Below are 19,573 nucleotides of genomic sequence, written 5' to 3'. Positions count from 1 at the left end.
TGTATGTATGAAACATATCTGAATACTATTGGAAATACATTTCCTTATGAATAGCAATGCGTGAAGTTCTAATGTGACTACATTTAAATTTTTTTCAAAGGAAAAATGTTATCTATTTCTTAAGGAAACCAACTGCCTTTGAATTTTGCCCTCAAAACAAATTAGAGTGTAAGGAAAAAACTGAGGGAATAAAAAATTATTGAAACTAAATTTATTATTTTCAAAAATATACATATGTACATAACATGTGTACTTATTGTATTTACTATGTTAAATACAGAATTCACAAACCCAGGTAAAATAAGCAATCATTAAATTATCTCACCTTGTTTCCCAATTTAAATACTTCGTCCAGATTGGTGCTATTAGTATTTATCATAATTGAATCTGTATCTCCATAAATAACTTCAAGATTCATCTAATAAAAGCCAAAATTATAAAGATTAATAACCAAATCACACTGATCATTCACACAATGAAACTGAAGGTTTCCAGTACTAAAGACTATAGATGACACCGATTTTTCACAGGTCATGTTACTATCTTTACCATCAGGGTACACAATTGAAGATTAAGCCCTTTGTGAACTAGAAATGCAAGCAGTACAAGATGAAGAAAACCTTCCCAATTTTCTTCTTAAAAACCTGGAAGAATTAACTGTGTGTAGTTTCAATTGAAATAGAACATGGAATTTAATAAAAATAAGAAGGATAAAACTAGGAAACAGGGTCTATGTGTAACCATTCTACCATGTACTTAGTGGTCATAGCAGTTTAAGAAGCAAAAGTATGAATTTAAAAATTTCTGGGGTACAAATATTTATTGGATTCTCAAACAGTATTTAGTAGAATATGAAATGTGCCAAAAAATCAATCATAACAAGCAACACTGAGCATATACATTATAAAGGCTTAGAAATAAATTCTAATAGGCACCATTACTAATTTGCCTGAAACACATGTAGGGTTCAAGCAGAGGCTAGATCATATTAGTGTTGATACAAGAGAAGGATTACAAACATAGACCAGGCATCCTAAAAGAAACAATTTTTAGTATGTTTGAGTTACAATTTTCTTCAAACACAAAAATGTCACCTAGAATGAGTTGTTTTAGAATAAAATGGTGAGCATTACCTTCTGTACCATCTCTTTTGTATGCATCAGAATCTAAATAAAACAAAAGCAAACATTAATATATTACACAATTACAAAGGCATAAATATATCACAAAACATTTCCACTTCCCAAGCATCTTTAAAGCTCTTGAATGTTTCACAACACCCAATCTCAAATAACAACATCAAAATAATCTAAGTAAAGACACACAAGGCAATAAATATTTGTATTTCTGTGTATCTTTAATAAACATGAATAATAAGGTACCTCTTAATAATTTGTCAAAGTCACTTATTCTCAGTACTAATATTTTATTAGTATTATATGACTAAAGAAAGCTTTATAGTACTTAAAATCTAGCATATACCCATATTCAGAATGTTAAAAGATGAATAACAAAGTACTCTATTTAATTTAAAATTATTTTCTAAACTAAATTCCTTGAAGTCAACTATATGGCCTGGAGTTAGCAGAGTGCCCAGTAAAATGATCAATTTCAAATAAAGAGTAAATGAAAACAAACATACAGATAACTATCAATGGATCTGCCCCCAGGCCTACGTGGCTACATGCTATAAAACATAAAATAAGGTACATAAGACAAAAGCAGATATAAGATACTTTGGGCCCTATCACAAGCATCATATATATTATGTGAAGGACTCTGAAGACATAATAATATGACTCATTGAGAGCAGGCAAAGAGATACTAAATCATGTGCAAGATACAGTGCTCAGAGCACTTCCTACATTCTTTTTTTTCTCCAAGATCTCTAAGAGGTAGCTACTTTAATATCCCCATTTGTTAGTTGTGAAATGACAAAGAAAGCAATTTCTCTCTTTTAGCCACAGCAAACAAGGGTATAAAACTAGGCACTCCATACTACTGCCATTCCGGTATCGCTCACTCTTCATGCATTAATCTAAATCAGAAATTTCTTTCCAATAAGTCAGATAGAAGTTGGCTTTCATGCATGGTTCTTTCTCATACTCTGTCAGCTAAGCTGAAATCCCAAGGCTTCATTTCAGTCTTTCTTATCCTCTATAGTACAGAATACTTCTATCTTTAAAGCATCTTATCCATCTGTCCATCACTGCCCATCTTCATTGTCCACTCTTTCTTACTACAGCCCAACGTTGTTCACATGTCCAAAAGTTAGTGACTTCCATGCCTTTTGTGTGTGTGTGTGGTGGGGGGGGGGGAGTAGTGTTTCGTTTGGTGAATCCTAATTATGCTAAGCCAGTAGTTTTTATATTGGCTATATAGTGGAATTACCTGGAGATCTTTAAATAACTAAAGCAGTGACAACCAAAAATTGTCTACAGAACTTGCTCCTGGTGTAAAACTCTCTCTGACTCCAGTACTGAGAACTACTATGCAAGTGTACTAGCTTTCTAAAATTTATTACATTGTTCTATTTTTTCTCTCCCAAAACAAACATTTCCCCTCTCCAATATCTGGCCCGGAATCTCTTTCACCAGAAGTGGATGTTTTATGTTTTTTTATTAATTAAAATTTTTCATTTATTTTACATCCTGACCGTAGTTATCCCCCCTGTTCTCCTCCTATTCCCTCCCCCCACCTCGCCTCTGCGGACACCCCCATCCACTCCTCTTCTGTTTCTGTGGCAGGCCTCCCATAGGTGTCAATAAAGCATGGCATATCAAGTTGAGGTAGGACTCAGCTCCTCCCCCATTTTTAAGGCTGGGTGAGGCAACCCAGTAGGGGGAAATAGGGTCCCAAAAGCCAGCCAAAGCATTAGGGACAGCCCCTGCTCCCTCTGCTAGCAGTCACACAAATAGACTAAGCTACACAACTGTTACACTTACGTAGAGGGCCTAGATCAATTCCATGCAGGCCTTCTACCTGTGTGACCAGAAGTTTTTAAAAAGAGCTTCCAAGATGGTTCTTAGGACTGGTCCAAGAAAACCATGGTAATTCCACCCTGGAGACATTACTGACTTACACATGTTCATATGACAACTTTACCTTGACAAATCATAAGTAAGAATTCCTCTAGGAAACTTCTAAAACAGGGTGTTTTTTTTCCTCATGAGGATTAGAAAAAAACAGCCTCATAGATCGAGGGCTGTCTAGAACAGCAACAGTCATCATGGCAACCATGTAGGACCATGCCAGAAGGGTCAAGCTAAAATGCTGACAATGCACCTGACTCACAGGGGATATGTGGTTGCCGATGAATGACACCTGTAAAGTAACATTCTAACTTTTCTTAGGACTTATCAACTTGAATGAATCAGGACTAATCACCTAAAATGTTTTCAGAGCCCCCAAGAGCAAGCCCAAATTTTAGAGTCACATCTAAACCACAGTTCTACCTGTACAGCTGTTCTTTCCTTCAAGAACATCTAGCTGGGCAAGAAAAATTTCCCAGTCTTTGAATAGTTACCATATACAGGTCCAACTTTTGTCGGCTTCACTCATATCAAGTTGGAATTTCTTTCCCAGTCCCCTGACCATGATTACATCTTACAATGTTCATCCTAAACCAAACTTTATTCCATAAAGCCCGAACTGACTGCCCAAGCCTAGAATGATCTCATTACCTGTATTTGTTCTGTTTCTCTAGTAACTGAATGGTGCTTTGCACTATTAATGGCTGCTACCCTCTCCAAGTAGACCACAAGCTTCTGGAGGCCTAAGGACATGCTCACACCCACAGACCTTAGATATGACAAGCAATCAAATACTATTTGACAAGTGACTGGCAGATCCCATTGCAATCTCAATTTTTCTCTATTAGACACTAAAATTAAAATTATGGTACAATGTAGTATGACAAAACACCCACCCAACAAATTTTTTGAGGACAAGGACATAATGAGATTGGCCTAAGTTAAGTTAATCACAGAGAAGACAGAACTACTTATCAAAGGTTTATCTGCACCTCCTTACAAGACTTAACTACTCTCATCACAATGGTCAACTCTATAACCTCCCTAGGTAACTAAGAAAACTGTTACATGCAAATGAAGTAGCCCAGGAGCAATTTGTCACTTGTTATTACATACTCAGTATCCATGTTTTTCAGTGCTTTCTACCAAGAGCTGGTGACAAAAGCCCTCATGTCAAAGTTCTCAATACAGTCTGCAATTCTTTAGTTTATCTGATGTTGTATCAGACAAACTATAACCAGGCTGATCACTATCCTCTTGTACTTCATCACTAAGCAGTGCTACACGGTGGATACTGTGGTGACCTAGAGTCCAATGCTTATCCAGTACTAATGAACAAGATCATCCAAAGGCTGCCTTAGTCTCGGGACTCAATTCAAACCGTTCACTGGGGAGGGCTCTGTTGTTGGACAGCCAGTGAACTACAAAACTTAGCATCTAGCAGAAGGCCTGATACATGGGAACCACTAACAAACACCTGGAGGATGGTGATCCTAAATGGTAGGTAGTTTCACAAGACCCATGTGACAAATGATGAAATTAAGCTCTGAGACTTTACCTAAAGAAGTTGACTGATACAAAGGTTATAGTTCAGTGCCTGACATAGAAGCAGGACCTTTGGATTCATTTTCTTTTCATTGTGACCCACAGCCTTATTACAAAGGCCAACACATATGAATGTTCTAGAAACTATTAATCAAAAACTTATACATTACAGGTATTTTCTCTATTGAAGAAATGCATTTTTAAAAGTAGCTGCTGGTATCCAGAAAAATCTACTGGACACAAGGTACAGTGAATACAAGATGACCGTTTATAAATTCACTTCAAAGTGACAAGCCTAATATTAAAGCTAGCCATTCTGACAGAAAATCATTTTATAAGCACCAGAGGCCAGCAAACATGGCTCTAAAAGATTGCTAAATTCATTAATAAGGCAGTCTGAAGCTATCTGATTTCACAGCAACACCTGCATATTTAGCTACTCATTACCAATTGGATGATGGAATTTTTTCAAGCACATTTCAAAAATCTGCCAACTTCAAGTGTAAAAAAATAAACTTTGTGGTTAATTTTTCCCTTAACAAAGTACAGCTGTTGAGAATAATTGTTCAAGATCTTACCCTGTAATGTCAACTGCAGCAGAACAAAGAGTATTTAATTAGCAAATCTATCCAGTAATTCAACACCTATTATATAAAATGCCTTCGTGATTTTATTCAGGATAATTTGCTAAGAGGGTTATTACTGACATTCAGATGGAATTTAAAATTCCTACGCAAGTCGAGTCATAATAGCAGTAATGATCTCCCCAATCAGGAGATTCGGTGTCACACAAGGCTCTCTTGCAATGCAGCAGCCGATTTCCTGACTTCTTAATTCCTGGGCTCAGCTCAGTGAGAGCCCTTCATGCCGATATTTCAGTCAGCAATACATCTTTAATGGGACTCTATTAAAATAACTAGAACAAAAATGACTTTTTTTTTTGGTTAAAAAGAATGACAGCACTGCCATCATATCAATCATTGCAGGTTTTGCAGAACAGTGCCGTTAGGGGGAAATAGGAGGGGGAAACAGGAAAGGAGTATGGGTGGGGGTGGGGAAAGCAATAATTAAAATAATATCAAAAGGTATTTTAACCCAAATCTGAGCTTTTGAAGGCTGGAGAAAGGTAGTAAAAACTAGAAATGAAACTTAAAATGAAAAATTTAGTTTTGAAAGAAAATGATTTGTTCTGGAATACACTTAGAATATGCTGTTTATTAAGGAGAAAGTACAAGTTTTCTACACCAAGGTCAATAGCAGCAACCTAAGAATACTACTGACATGTGTATTTATAGGTTCTCCTAAGACACCCAGGAGAACGCCTAGGTATTTATTTATATTTTATTTCAAAAGAATACTGTTGTGGTGCAAAGCATTCAAAACTTATGAAATGTTTCTAGATGTCATTGCAGATTAATAGTGTTTATTAATACTAAAAAATTGAGGGCATCAGCTTTTCACAGTTAAAAAGAAGTTTCAAGGTACTACTCCCAAGATTATGTCTCGTAATAAGAAACCCACTCAGATGTATAATCTATATGTTAAACATAATGAAAATCTTACACTCTAATGAAATATTGTATAAGGTCAAATTCCAAACAAATAATGCATAAAGAGAATGGTAAATGAAATCTCAATGGATACTAATGATACAAAATTAGAAATAACTGGAAAATTTAAAAAGTACATTAGCATAACAGGGGTAACAACATGAAGGATTTTGAATGATAGGAAAAAGGAAAGTAGAAGCAATATAAATATTGTGATATTTGGTAATCCAGCCATCATCTAAGTGCTTCCTATTCTAAATTTCAGCAATTTACAAGCAAGACCCAGTGCTACATAGTTCTCCCACTTGATGAACATTTATTTTAAACAGAAATTACACTGCAATTTCTCTCTTCAATTTTATTCTTGATTCTTACATATGTATTCCCCATAAAAATGCTCAAATATGGGCTGTGAGCTTAATAAGCATTCTGTTTTCTGTCTCTAACAATAACTGCCTTTATGATACCGGGTTGCTTATGGCTAGTAACATTAATTTTATTTTCTCTAAAACTGGGGTGTTCTTTGTACCTAGTTCCCTAAGCTGGGTTGGAATAAAAAGAACTATATGCTGAAAAGTGCTCTGTAAAGATAAAACATTATATGAATACTAGCTTTTTTTAAAAAAATGAGAAAACTTGAGTCCTGATTTAAATTGCCAATTACTAGTTAGGTCTCTGAATCCTCATTGATTAAACAAGGAGGCTGGGATTGCCTCCAAATCCAAAAATCTACAATTCCAAGTTTGATGTGAATAAATGTCTCTTCACTAGATTTGGTTGCTTTATTTCTAAAGCATATTCACCTCTTTAGTATTAGGAAAGGAAGGCACTAATATTTTCAACAAAAATAACAACACTGACTTCAAGGATATATGCTCATATTCTGGGTTGCCTTTGAAGGCTTTAATTATAAAATAACTAAAACTGTTAGTGCTCATAAACTGTCTACAAAGCTTTATGTACATGTATAAATGGGTGGCTTGCTGTATTTGCAGTACTTGGAAACACCCAATACCCTCTGTTATCTTTTTTCTACTCCCAGGGAGTGCACATACACATCTTCAAATTCATCACAGTTTCTCAGCCTCAGCACCATTTATATTTTAGGCCAGATAGTTTTTTTGTCATGAGAGGCTACCGTGCAAGATGTACATTGAAAGATGGTTAACAAAGATCAAGCTTCCTTTCAAAATTCAATCAACAAATACATCAATACTAGACTATATCTTTGCAATGTGGGGCCTTCTCTGCATTTCTATGATATTCTTTCAGACCCTCACTAGTCAGTCTGTCTCTAGAATCAGTATCTCCTAAGCCAGTCTTAACACTTTGACAATATTCACTGTAAAACATACTTCCTTAAAATGAAATCCAGACACTCTCACTTGATCCTAAGACTCATGATCTACTTGAGGCGTATCTTGTAATGTTTCCCACATTGGTCTTTCAACCAGGTTCGTTAAACATAACATGTTTTGGTGCCTCCTTATCGCAACAGGTACCACATCAGTCTCTAAACATACCATGTTCTTCTTCTTTTTTAAAAAAGATGTCTCATTATATAGCCCTGGCTAGCTTGAAACTCACTTTGCAGGCCTGGCTGGCCTCAAAACTCGAGAGACCTGCCTGTCTCTGCCTCCCAAGTGGTGGGATTATCTTGGCTCACGGTCTATTCTTGTTTTTGTGCTTTTCACATGCAGTTTCCACACTGCTATGTCATGGTTAATTTTGTGTATTAGCTTGGTTAGACCAGGATACCCAAAGATTTGGTCAAACACTAATGTAGATGTCACTGAAAGTGTTTTTCAAACAGTATTAAGACTTAATGAATTCTAAATGAAGCAGATTATCATCACATCCAATTAATTGAAGGATTCAGAAGATAAGGACTGAGGCTCGCTACAAAGAAGAGATTCCAGCTGCAGACAGCCATCTAAAATCAGTCACAGCATCAACTCATCCTGGGTCTCCAGCCTGCCTGCCTGCCCCACAAATTTTATACTTGCAGGTTCCTTGATTTGCATGAGCAAATACTTATTATGATATGTACTCTCCCTACAACTCACAAACCCCTAATTTTTATTGGTTCAGATTCTCTGGAGAATGTTAACACAGGCAATCTAAGTGTAAAGCCTAATAATATATGACTTAGAACAAATAATGTCTCTAAGTTGCTAATTTCTCAACTACAAAACATAGACAGTGACTGACCATTCCTTATAGTAGGACATTAAACATAACATTGTATATACTTTAGTATGTGTGATTTCTGAGATATAAGCATTTGCTAAAGGTTGGGTTATTAAGCAATATCCATTTATTTTATAAGGATTCTGTCAGAACACTCTTCTCTGGCTTTGATAACGCAATGATATTAATGAGCATTCCAATCCTATGTTCCCACCAGCACAAGAGAGACATGATTGAGGGATTATAAACAATCTATAGACAGACACCATGTCATAACTAAACCTAACATAATTCTTGGCACAGAGCAATAATTCAATAAATAATTATCTCAGGTTAGGGTAAAAGAAGGAAAATCCTCAGTCTTCCATTTTGAAAGAACATAGCTATTATAAATCACAACAGCGGTCTCTACAAGACCTCTTCTACACACATACAATATGCATTTAATGCTGTCTCTTTCCATACAAGAAAAGAAGAGTGAGTCAGTTTCAATCTTCAAACACAATCCACAGCAAATTGAGAAATCAATTTCTACCCCAATAATAAAGCCTATTGATTATAAACTTAACTGAAATCATACTCTTCTATACATCTCTAGGTATAATGGAGTTTGTTTTAAATCCTAAATTTATAAGCTAGCTACATCTTCTGGTAACTTATGTGTAAAGAATAGAAAAAATGCTGAAAACAGTACTTTCTGAAAGTTTTCTACTCCCCAGGAGACACATTTAATGATATTTATGACTCTTTCTTAATTATTGCCCTACAAGTTGACAGGCCCCTAATTTTGATCCAAAAATCTAAAATATCACCAACTATAATTTCAAATTTTAAACTGAATCTATCCCATATCCTACAATTTCTATATAATTTTTTATAATTCATAATAGGAATATCTGCCCTGTGGATTTTTAAAAACACACATTCTAACTTTAAAGAAAACCCCCTTTCACAAGCAACATGCTTATTCTTCCTTGTTCCTCCACTTGTCTCTAGTTTAGAAGTTCAAGTTATGCTAGAACAGTATTGCCAGGCTTGAAGTTGCATGTCACACAGGATCCTGGAGAGCTTGTAAAGATGTCTTTAAAGCACACTTAAATCTAATCTACTCACCAATACAAGAGCTCAAGTATGGGCCTGTATACTCTTAAAATATTAAATTCCCTGTAAAAGTCCTAAGAAGCTAAGATTGAAACTAGAATCTCAGATATTAACCTAAGGTCAGTGAAAAATTCTGAAAACTCCTACAAAGATTTGAATGTATGCATTTTTCTAGGAAGCTCCTCATTTTTCATCAAATTTGAAACTTTAATTTGCTTAAACCTAAGTACCATTGAAGATACCCGAATGAGTCACGAGAACAGAACTTTCTGGCTCCTTAGGATTCACAGAATGTCCATGAGATTATAAACACTCCCATTCAATGAGTCTTGCCCCTAGCTTTTAAGTTGGGCATTTTCAGCCCCTACCTATAGTGCAATGCTCACAAAAAAAGCATGTACATGTCCAAAAGCTCTGAGTGGACTCGCTGATTGATTCATCTGTGAGGCTAATTAAGATTCGGCCAAGCTATGTCCATGCTTTAGTGAACATCAGCACTCAAGCAAGTTTCACACAACCTGATTAAAATTGACTCAAAATGTCTTACTTCAGTAATCACTTAGATGGAATGAATTTTACATTAGTGGGATCAAGCATGCACCAGGCCTCAGTGGAAATGAAAAGGGCTTACAGTAATAGGATTTATAAACCCACCCATTAGGTTAATGGCTAAATGATTTACATGTAACTTTCTCCCCCACCCCGCCTTCCCTCACCCTTTAACTCAGTAAAAACTATGCTTGGCATTTTCCACTGCAGTGCCACACACAAAGGAAATAGCCTTTCTATTTTGGGACATTCTAATTTCTAATAATGGCCTGGGTAGCTACCATTAACTCTTTCAAAGCACAAATAATTGACTAATAAAATTAAGTATTCTATAAGGCCTGAAAGTGCTTAATTGATCATAATTGTCTATTTGAGAAGGAGGCGTCAGGCTGGCTATGCTCAGATAATGAAGTTGGGCAATTCTGAAGCACTGCAATCAAGATAATACTTACAGCTAAAAAGGACATTAGCATTTTCTAGAATCTGCAACATTTTCTTTATAACTGAGGTCATGGGAAAAATCTGACTAGAAAACTTTAAGCTCTCAACCACTAACAAACAAATGACAGATCTAACAGGTTGTCATTTGTCATTACTAAGCACATAGCTTAAAACTGAATCCTAAAGGAACACATAGCTGGTAGTCTACAGGACATGAAGTTGGAAAGTGACCAGTGCATTGCCATCACCATTATGACAGAAGCATTTCTGATTTCTCCAAATCTCCTTTGTAGGATCAGTGTGCATCAAAACAGTCACTACGCTGCCTTTCATTACTCCCCACATACATGCAGGTGGCAGAAGGAACTTTTATCCTTCCTTTTTTATTTGATTTTTTTTCAGTATTAGAAAATGAACACAGGGCTTCAGCCATGTCAGGAAAGCTCTCTACCACTGATCTACTCCCCAGCCAAGCTTAGAAAATTCTATACTGAATATCTTAGAAGGGACTTCTTTGTTTAGTACTAAAGTTCTGCAATAAATTCTGTTCTTCAATATGCCCTCTTATAGTAATGTTTTTAAACAAAGGCTATTCCTTGTTTACCTTTATCTCATTAGACAGAAGTTCATAACAACTATTCCATGCTTTAAATGGAGGTGCCCACTTCAGAGAAAAAGCTTTCAGGAAGATGATCCAGTTTCAGGAAAAAGTTTCATCTATTCAGAGAAATATGTACTACAAACACTTGTTTCAGGCATTCTTCTAGAATATAAATATTTAAGAACCAATCAAATCACAGGTTTTCATTTTTTAACCATTTTTCTCCTGTCCCATTATCTTCTATATTTTCAGAAAAAGTAGGAAAAGAAATTTGAGATAAGTCATCTAGGATGGAGATATAGAATACAGTCTAGAAGCAACAATTTAAGGTTTGTGTAAGGTTCGATGCCAAAAAACAATTGTCCTTCACTTCCAAAGTGGCATTTCTACTCTTTCAAGTTGGCCATGGCTCAAGCATTTTATACAAATGGTATGAAGCGCTACATTATCTTTTTGTTTATAAGCTTCCCCAAAGAATTCATTTATTCATGCACCAAAAATAATTTACTGAATTTCTCATGCTCTAGCTGGTAGGGAACATAAGATGAATGATTAAGAAATGACACCTTCTGCCGGGTGTGGTGGCACACACCTTTAATCCCAGCACTTGGGAGACAGGCAGGCGGATCTCTGTGTGTTCGAGGCCAGCCTGGTCTACAGAGCTAGTTCCAGGACAGCCAGGGATGTTACAAAGAGAAACCCTGTCTCGAAAAACAAAAACAAACAAAGAGAAATCCTTCCTTTGTGTGTTTGTGTATAAATACACATACACATACATACATGTACATGATAGAAGCCCCTTAGGGCAGAAGTCAGAGAAGAAGTAGGTTGCATATACGTGGAAGACAAATCACAGGGAATAACAGAAAAAGGAGAATGAAGGAAGACTATGAATGAATATACAAATAACACAGAGAAACTGAATTTTAATAAAAGGAAATCACATTGTTCTAAACATTTTTAAAACAATAGTTTTATTCCTCCAATAGGAAGACTATAAAACATATGTAGGGTTAGGGTGCTCAAGCAAAGTGGGTAGAGAATAAAGAATAGCCTGAACTATGAAAAACACCACATAAAGGACTTTAGAGATTGGCACAGTAGACTGAAAGCTTAAAGAGGTCTACAAGACAATGAAACATGTAGCAAACATGTAGGGTAGGAACACAGTGACCAGAGTGGCATGTTGTGGGCTGAACAGCATAGAAACAGTGTCAGTAGGGATACAGAATCAAATGTATTTAGGAAATGAAATGTAGATGACTTGGTGACAGGTCGCACTTGGGGCAAGAGGACGATGGGGTCAAGTGCTTATGTTCCTGGCTTAACAACTGCATCATCATTCATTATGAGAGGGAATCTGGGAAGGGCGGTTTTGAAATTGAATAAGACATACTTTAGAGGCGTTTAAATGAGGAGTACAGGGCTGGCAAGAGGTTCAATGGGTAAATGCACTTCACTGGGCAAGCCCAGTGACCTAAGTTCAATCCCTGGAACCCTTGTAAAAGTGGAAGGAGAGAACTGACTCCTGAAAGCTGTCTTCTTAATCTCCACATGTGCACCACGGCATGTGTACATGTGTGTGTATGCACACCTCCCTTCACACATACAAATAATAACAACAACAGCAACAACAAATGTAAATGAAGACTGCAACCAGGCAGGTAAAAGCTAAAATGCTCAGCAGAGGGGAGGGGATATAGAATATTTGGAGTACAGGAAATCAAGTGTTTGAAGGATAATATATGAATAAGCAATACAATGTCAGCCCACAAATAACAGTCTTGAGAGACTGATAGCACAACTCAGGAAAGGCTCAGCAGAGAAAAGAGAAACTATGCAAAGGCTCACACCACAATCAATGATACTAACGTGACAGGTGCTCCAAGAAGCTCTTGATCCCTCATTCCTCCAGTACCTTCCATTCCCTTTCAGCTATCGTGTCTCCATTCTTTCTGTCAAAATTGGCAGGTGTCATACAAATGAGGGGCCACTGGCAAATCTGACACAGGCTGCCAGTCAGACAGCCAGGCACCATATAATGACCTTGAATGAGAACAATTCTAACAGGTGGCTAGTACAATTCTGAACAAGGTCAAAAAGGAGGATCACAAGACACCAAAACAGCTTCAGGGTGCAACTCAAACAGCAATCAAAACCTCCACTTCTGCCTCTATTTTTGAGATGATGCTGATGAGCTTCATGAGAAAACTGAGCAATTAACAATTTACATCACAAGAAAGAACTTTACGTGTCAAGTAACCATCCTTTCCTCTGCCTCTTCTCTAATGTTGCAGGGACTTTCTTATGTCAAATCTGGTGCCATTAACAAGCAGTTGATTTATAATTATCCAGTAAAAGAAAAGATGGTGGATCCAGACTTGGTGGCTTATACCTAAAGTCCCAGCATGCAGGTGACTGAAGCATGAGGATCATCATGAATTCAAAGCCAGCCTGGGTTACCCAATGAGATCAAGGCAAGCCTAGGCTACACAGAAAAACCTGCACTCAAAAAACTGAAATAAAGCAAAACAAGATGCCAGATTGGGTTCTCCTCAGTAACCAAATTATATCCTCCATACATTTCCAGAGAATTATGACCAAGTCATAAGTGATTTTACTACTTTGTCACTGGCTAGATTTGATAACAGCAAATGTCTCACAATTCTCATGGAACTTTAGCCTCAGAACAAGCACTGTTTAGACAGCACGGTCAGCTAGAGCGTTGAAATAGGTGGGAGTGGAGGGACTGGAGCAACCTTCTATAGAAGACAAACACTTTAATCAAGGCCCCAAAATCCCACTGGGATGGTAAGAAGCCAGGAGTCCTATAATGTACTGTTACTAGGAAAGGTGGTGATGTTTGTGTATATGGGAGGCTGTCTTTCTCTTCTCTGGAGACAACTTTTCTGCACTCCTACCCTCTTAGACCTTCTGACTGCAGATGGCATGGTGAGAATGAGACACACACCACTGGCATGTGGGTACTCAGATAAAGAATCCAACCAGTATATCAGATTGCTGTCAGCTGTGAAAGAGGCAGCACTTCAGCTGCTTCTCATTCTTTATTTTTAAATGTCAGAATTGGCTCAAGGGCATGGTGGCCTGTCACCCAAGAAGACACTAAAGATTTAAAAAGATAAAATCAAAACACTTGAAGGTGCACAAACTCAAATAGGACTAAGGAACTGAACAAGTGCTTCAGAAGAGCACAAGAGCATTTGAAAACAAAACAGGAACTAGAGAGCTTCTCTTAGTGACATAGTGAAGGGGAAACTAAAAATCGGGAGTAAAAACTACAAAACTACAAATCAATTAGTTCCTCATCGATGGGACTGCAAAATACTTGTCTTTAGAACCCTGAGAACAGAGCATTTAAAGGCTGGGATGTATTACGAAGTTACCCGACCAATCCTCAAAACCAAAGGGCATACACAATTACAAGTAAATCACTAAAATTCCAACAGCCTAAAAAGAACTTCTCCATGCAGAATTAAAATGTGCTTTATGTATCCCTACATCACTACCAACATCATCACTGAATCAGTCCTGACTTAATTCTTGTTAGTTGTAGACCAAGTTGGATTTTGATGTGCAAACCGCTTTTGATGATATTTCATTTTAAACAGATAAACACTTTTTTTAAAAAAATGCAAGCCAAAAACACCCTTTTGAGAAACTAAGAAAACAGATGTGGAAGCCATTTGTTTAGATGAAGAGGAATTTTCGCTTTTATAGGAATACAATGATTCATGAACAGGAAAAAAAACTGTCATCAAGTTTACTTCAATAGATACTTTGGTTTGAGGCAGCTTTCTAAATATGGCCATTGCTTTTCTTCACATCCCAACTCTCCTGAAATATCTCAAGCTACCACTAACAAATATCACTTTTGTCTTTGTTCTTTGAAGTTTTCTGCTTAGTTTTAACATATTATGCTGGGGGGAAAATCTCAGAACTGTTGATACCAGAGAAATACATTTTTTCCTATCACTTAGGTAAACAGGACTAAGTACCAAATGCTTTTGTTATTTATCAAAAAACATGCTGGCCTGGGGGGCATGGTAGCACACACCTTTAATCACAGCACTCTGAAAGCAGATGCTGGTGGATCTGAGTTCAAAGTTAGCCTGGCTTGCATACTCACTCAATTCCAGCCTAGCCAGAGGTATACAACAGATCCTGTCTTGATATCAAAACAAAAAGAAACAAGCATCCTTAAAATAAAAAAAATACAAACCAACTCCTTAAATAACAACTTTCCTCAACCTTGAAGGATATGGAATGATAGTGAAGTTTTTCCAAGAACTTCTGTCGAAGAGAAAATCTACCTTTCCTGGTTTCTGTTTAATGAGATAATAGAAACTAAGCAAAGAGAAAAACAAATGGTATTAGGCTTAAGGCAAAGGCTTAAGAAATTTCTTCTTTTTTCCCTTTTTATTTACTCTTCACTCATATATTACAAACCAACAGTTTCCCCTTCCTCCTTTCCTCCCATTTCCCTTCAGAAAAGAGCAGGCCTCCCAGGGATATCAACAAAACATAGCATACAAAGTTACAATAAGACTAGGCACATAACTCATATCAAGGCTGAATAAAGCAACCCATTAGTGGGGGGAAAGGGTCCCACAGGCAGATCAAAGAGTCAGAGACAGTCCCCACTCCCACTGTTAGGAATCACACAAGAACGCCAAACTACACAACTATAACACATATGCAGAGGGCCTAGGTCAGACGTATACAGGCTTCCTGATTTTCATTTCATATTCACTTGAGCCCCTATGAGCCCAGGTTAGCTGATAAGAACATGGCCCACAGAATCATGTCCTTAAACCCTCTGGCTCCTACAATCCTTCCTGCCCCTCTTGCACAGGATTCCCTGAGCTCCACTTAATGTCTGATCTCTGTATCTGTTCCTATTAGTTGCTGGATGAAGCTTTTCTGGTGATGATTGTGCTAGACTACAGTATAGAATATCACTAGGAATCATTTCATTGACTTGTTTTTGCTAGCTGTATTTGGTGCTTTCCTAGGTCTCTTAGGCCATCTAGCCTCTGATTCTTGGCCATCCAAGCAGTGCCAGGAGTGGGCTCCCTTTCCTGGTGTGGGTCTCAAGTTGGTCCAGTCATTGGTTGGCCACTCCTATAAGTTCTGCTCCACCTTATAGTCAGCCTCTTCTCTCCTATCCCATACCCAGCAGATCATCAGCTGACCTCCTGCCAAATAATCTGTCCTTGTAAAGGTATCAAGAGGTACAAGGCCTGTTGAGTATGAGACAAAACTGGTCCATGCTAATCCATTTCTTTGATGAACAGTAACAAAAACCTTTTACAATTCCATATCCCTTAAGATTATACTACAATGCCAATTCGTGATTACTGATGAAAGCAACAATAACCTTTTTCCAATACATTTTTTGCCAATATTGAATTTTACTTTCTACAGTTCAGATTTCAAAATTGGTTATTTTAACCTATCTTATATATAACAATTTTAAATGTGTACTTTCAAACTATGCCTAGTCTCACTATGACTATGGCTCAATATATGGCCCCCAAGTTATCTATAAATCTCTGAATTCATATATACATGATCATGTCTCTCCATAAGAAATCCAGAGCTTTCAGATGATTTTCAAAATGGCGTAACACACTCCCAAAGGGTAGCCTCTTCCTTAATTCTTACAGTGTTTTATACTGATGCCAAATAGGCATTAAAGTAATATGGGCAGCTACTTGGTACATCTTTATGTTACCAACTTTTCTTATTGTTCTGAACAATACCTGACAAGAAACAACTTGAAGAAGGACAGAGTTTACTTGGAATCACAGCTTGAGGAGATACCATCCATTATGGTAGGGAGTGCATGGCAGGGAAAACAGCTTGTAGCTGGGGCAGCAGAAACATTAAGTTGATTGACCACATGTTGGTGGACCAGGCAGCAGAGAAAAGGCAACGCTGACACTCAGTTCATTTTCTATCTTTCCCCTTTTTATTTAGGCCAGGAACTGGGCCTACGGACAGTGCCATCATCATTCAGAATGGATTTTCTCTCAATTCTCTCTGGAAATGTCCACATTGGCAGGCCCAGGTATGTCTCTTTGGTGATTCTAAATACAGTCAACTAACAATTAATCATTGAAATCTTAGACCCTGGCTACTTTTGTTTTACCCAAAACAATACCAAAGCGAGATGACTAGGTTTGCTGCTCAAGTGACATGTATTAATCCTTTGCAGACTGTTTTCAAAATGGATACCGAAGCACATGGATGATAGGCAGAGGATATTTTGTAGGTGTCAGTTCTCTGCTCTACCACATGAGTTCTGAAATCAAATGGGTCCTCCAGCTTCATGATCATTGCTTTTAAGAGCTGAGCCATCTCACCAGCCCCTGTGAACATTCTTCTAAGAGAAAAGCTATGACACAGCTTTATTACTTTGACATAGTAACTAAAATGCTCAGTTTTATTTACTTTAACTAGACTTCAACCCAAAGAGAAAGAAAAACAGAAAAATAGTACTACTAGTCTATCAGTATACTTTACTTCCTCCACTCTCCTTTTATTTCTACATTCTGCATCTACCCTGATACAAGTAACAAATTAGTATTATGATAAACTCTACAAATGAAAAATGTCAAGATTTTCTACACTTGATCTTAGCCCCAAAGCTGACAAGTGCTGGCCAAGATTTTCTAACGACACGCTTTCCTATCTCAATCTACTACTTATGTTTATAATCTCAGGAGTGATTCTACAGAATTCCTCTAATTAAACAAATATTTACAAGGGGCTCAGCACTGAAGAAAGTATAAAAGGAGTTTCACTAGCCTAAAAGGAGTATGTAGTAAAAACAAAATAATTATGATCACTTCCAACTGAAGACTTTCCACTGTTTGAAAATTAAAGCAATGGGACCCAAGAGTTGGACTAAAAGAATGTATAAACAAAAAGACTGAGCTAATCATCCCAAGTCCAAAAACCTTTTCCTCACTCTCTGAAAAAGAAAAGGGGCACAGCTTGAGACCATGCACAGACCAAACAGTGCAGTTAATTTTTAAAAGGGCAGGGTGTTGATACAAGATGGGAAGGCGGTAAGTAGTTTGGCATCATTTAAATATACTTGACGTTACCTACTATACTTTTCTTAAAAAGGTAATCAATACCCAAGGCTCTAGCCAGGGTCAGATGTCTGGCAATTCAGGTGGCTTTAGTGGAATGACCAAAATACTCTTCACACTTCCTCAGAATCTAGTCATTTCTGTCAAGATTCTTTAAGAATCTCTTCTCTTCAAGTCTCTCTGGCCACTTTCACTCCAGTCTGTAGCATCCATTTCTCCCCAACCACGGATTACACTTGACAAACACATTCTGACAGTCTACAGTGCACAAGACATGACACTTAACACAGAAGATGAATAAAAAGCAGTCCATGTCCTTTAAGAACTTGCAAACTACATTAAGAATTTGCAATCAGATTGACAGTAGTGTCACTTCTTATTTTTATTTTAATTTCCCAACCATCCCTACCACCTCAATGAGGTTTATGTATAACCATGTAACCTATGTTTCAATATGCGAACTCAGATCGTTCTTTTGCCAGTAAAATTTTCTTGGCAAAAATTAATGGTCATTTTTTAGACTACATTCTTTAGCAAACACCTACCCTAATAGAACTAAAAGATATGTCACTATCCTTCATCAATCCAAAACAACCACATATGTGAGCATACAAGACATTAACAGGCATCCCATATGAGCAAATTTGCCCCTTTTGAGAATCACTAACCTGTACCTATAACTAAAATAATGTCTATATAATCCTAGTGTATCATGCTTGAGAAGTGATTTTGATAAAGCATACTAGTTCTAAACATATACCTATTGTCAAGAATATCTGGTGCATATTACCAAGGACAGCCTTCATGTTTAGACAAACTTTTCTAAGTCTCCAAATATGCCAGATACCTTACCTTCACTCCATTTCACTGTCTTGAGTTAGAAGACTGACCTAATGTACTAGACATGTATCACTAACTGCCAACTGGGTTTGACTAACAGGAATCACTGCAGTGGTCAGGAAAGGTAGAAGGGGGGAAGGAGTCTAAGGGTAATGTTAATGCCCATGGCTCTCTCCTCAGTGATGGGAAATGCTATCTGGGTCCACATAATCATGATCAAGAGCCTTAAGTATGTATCTCCCCTCCTCTTTCAGAAGAGGAAATCATCCCCGAGATTAATAACCCTAGAGTTACGGTTTCTCCTTTTATTTCACTACTGTCTGCCTAAATTTTTGTAAGTCATCTCTTCAGCAGATGCAATTACTCCCAGTGCCACCTCTTTTCTGTTATAGTCATGGTTGATACATCAAATAAATTCTAAAATGAGAGAAGCAATTTTTAATGTCTTGCTTGACCCCCTTGATATCAGACTCACAAGAAATATCACATTTTGACAATCTAAGCTTTTAAGATGGGTAAACTACATGTACTATGAACTTTTAAAAAAGAATAATACTATGATACACTTCTCTTACTCTAACATATTAAGCAAAATGTTCAAAG

The 19,573-nt window shown here is 37.1% G+C and overlaps 1 protein-coding gene across 4 annotated transcripts in view; it reads right to left on the bottom strand.

Moving 5' to 3' along the window:
* Pola1 (DNA polymerase alpha 1, catalytic subunit) overlaps window positions 1-19,573 on the bottom strand; it is a 309,461-nt gene that overhangs the window by 183,298 nt on the left and 106,590 nt on the right. For all 4 annotated transcript variants that reach the window (XM_027431877.2, XM_035450313.1, XM_035450314.1 and 1 more), the window contains exons 27-28: window positions 1,134-1,166; window positions 326-418 (exon numbers count right to left, since the gene is read on the bottom strand). In XM_027431877.2, coding sequence (XP_027287678.1) covers window positions 326-418; window positions 1,134-1,166 — 126 coding nt within the window. The remainder of the gene's footprint in view (window positions 1-325; window positions 419-1,133; window positions 1,167-19,573) is intronic.

Source organism: Cricetulus griseus, chromosome X (assembly GCF_003668045.3).
Source record: "Cricetulus griseus strain 17A/GY chromosome X, alternate assembly CriGri-PICRH-1.0, whole genome shotgun sequence".
Classification (NCBI taxonomy): Eukaryota; Metazoa; Chordata; class Mammalia; order Rodentia; family Cricetidae; genus Cricetulus; species Cricetulus griseus.
This window is presented reverse-complemented; position numbering and strand designations above follow the sequence as displayed.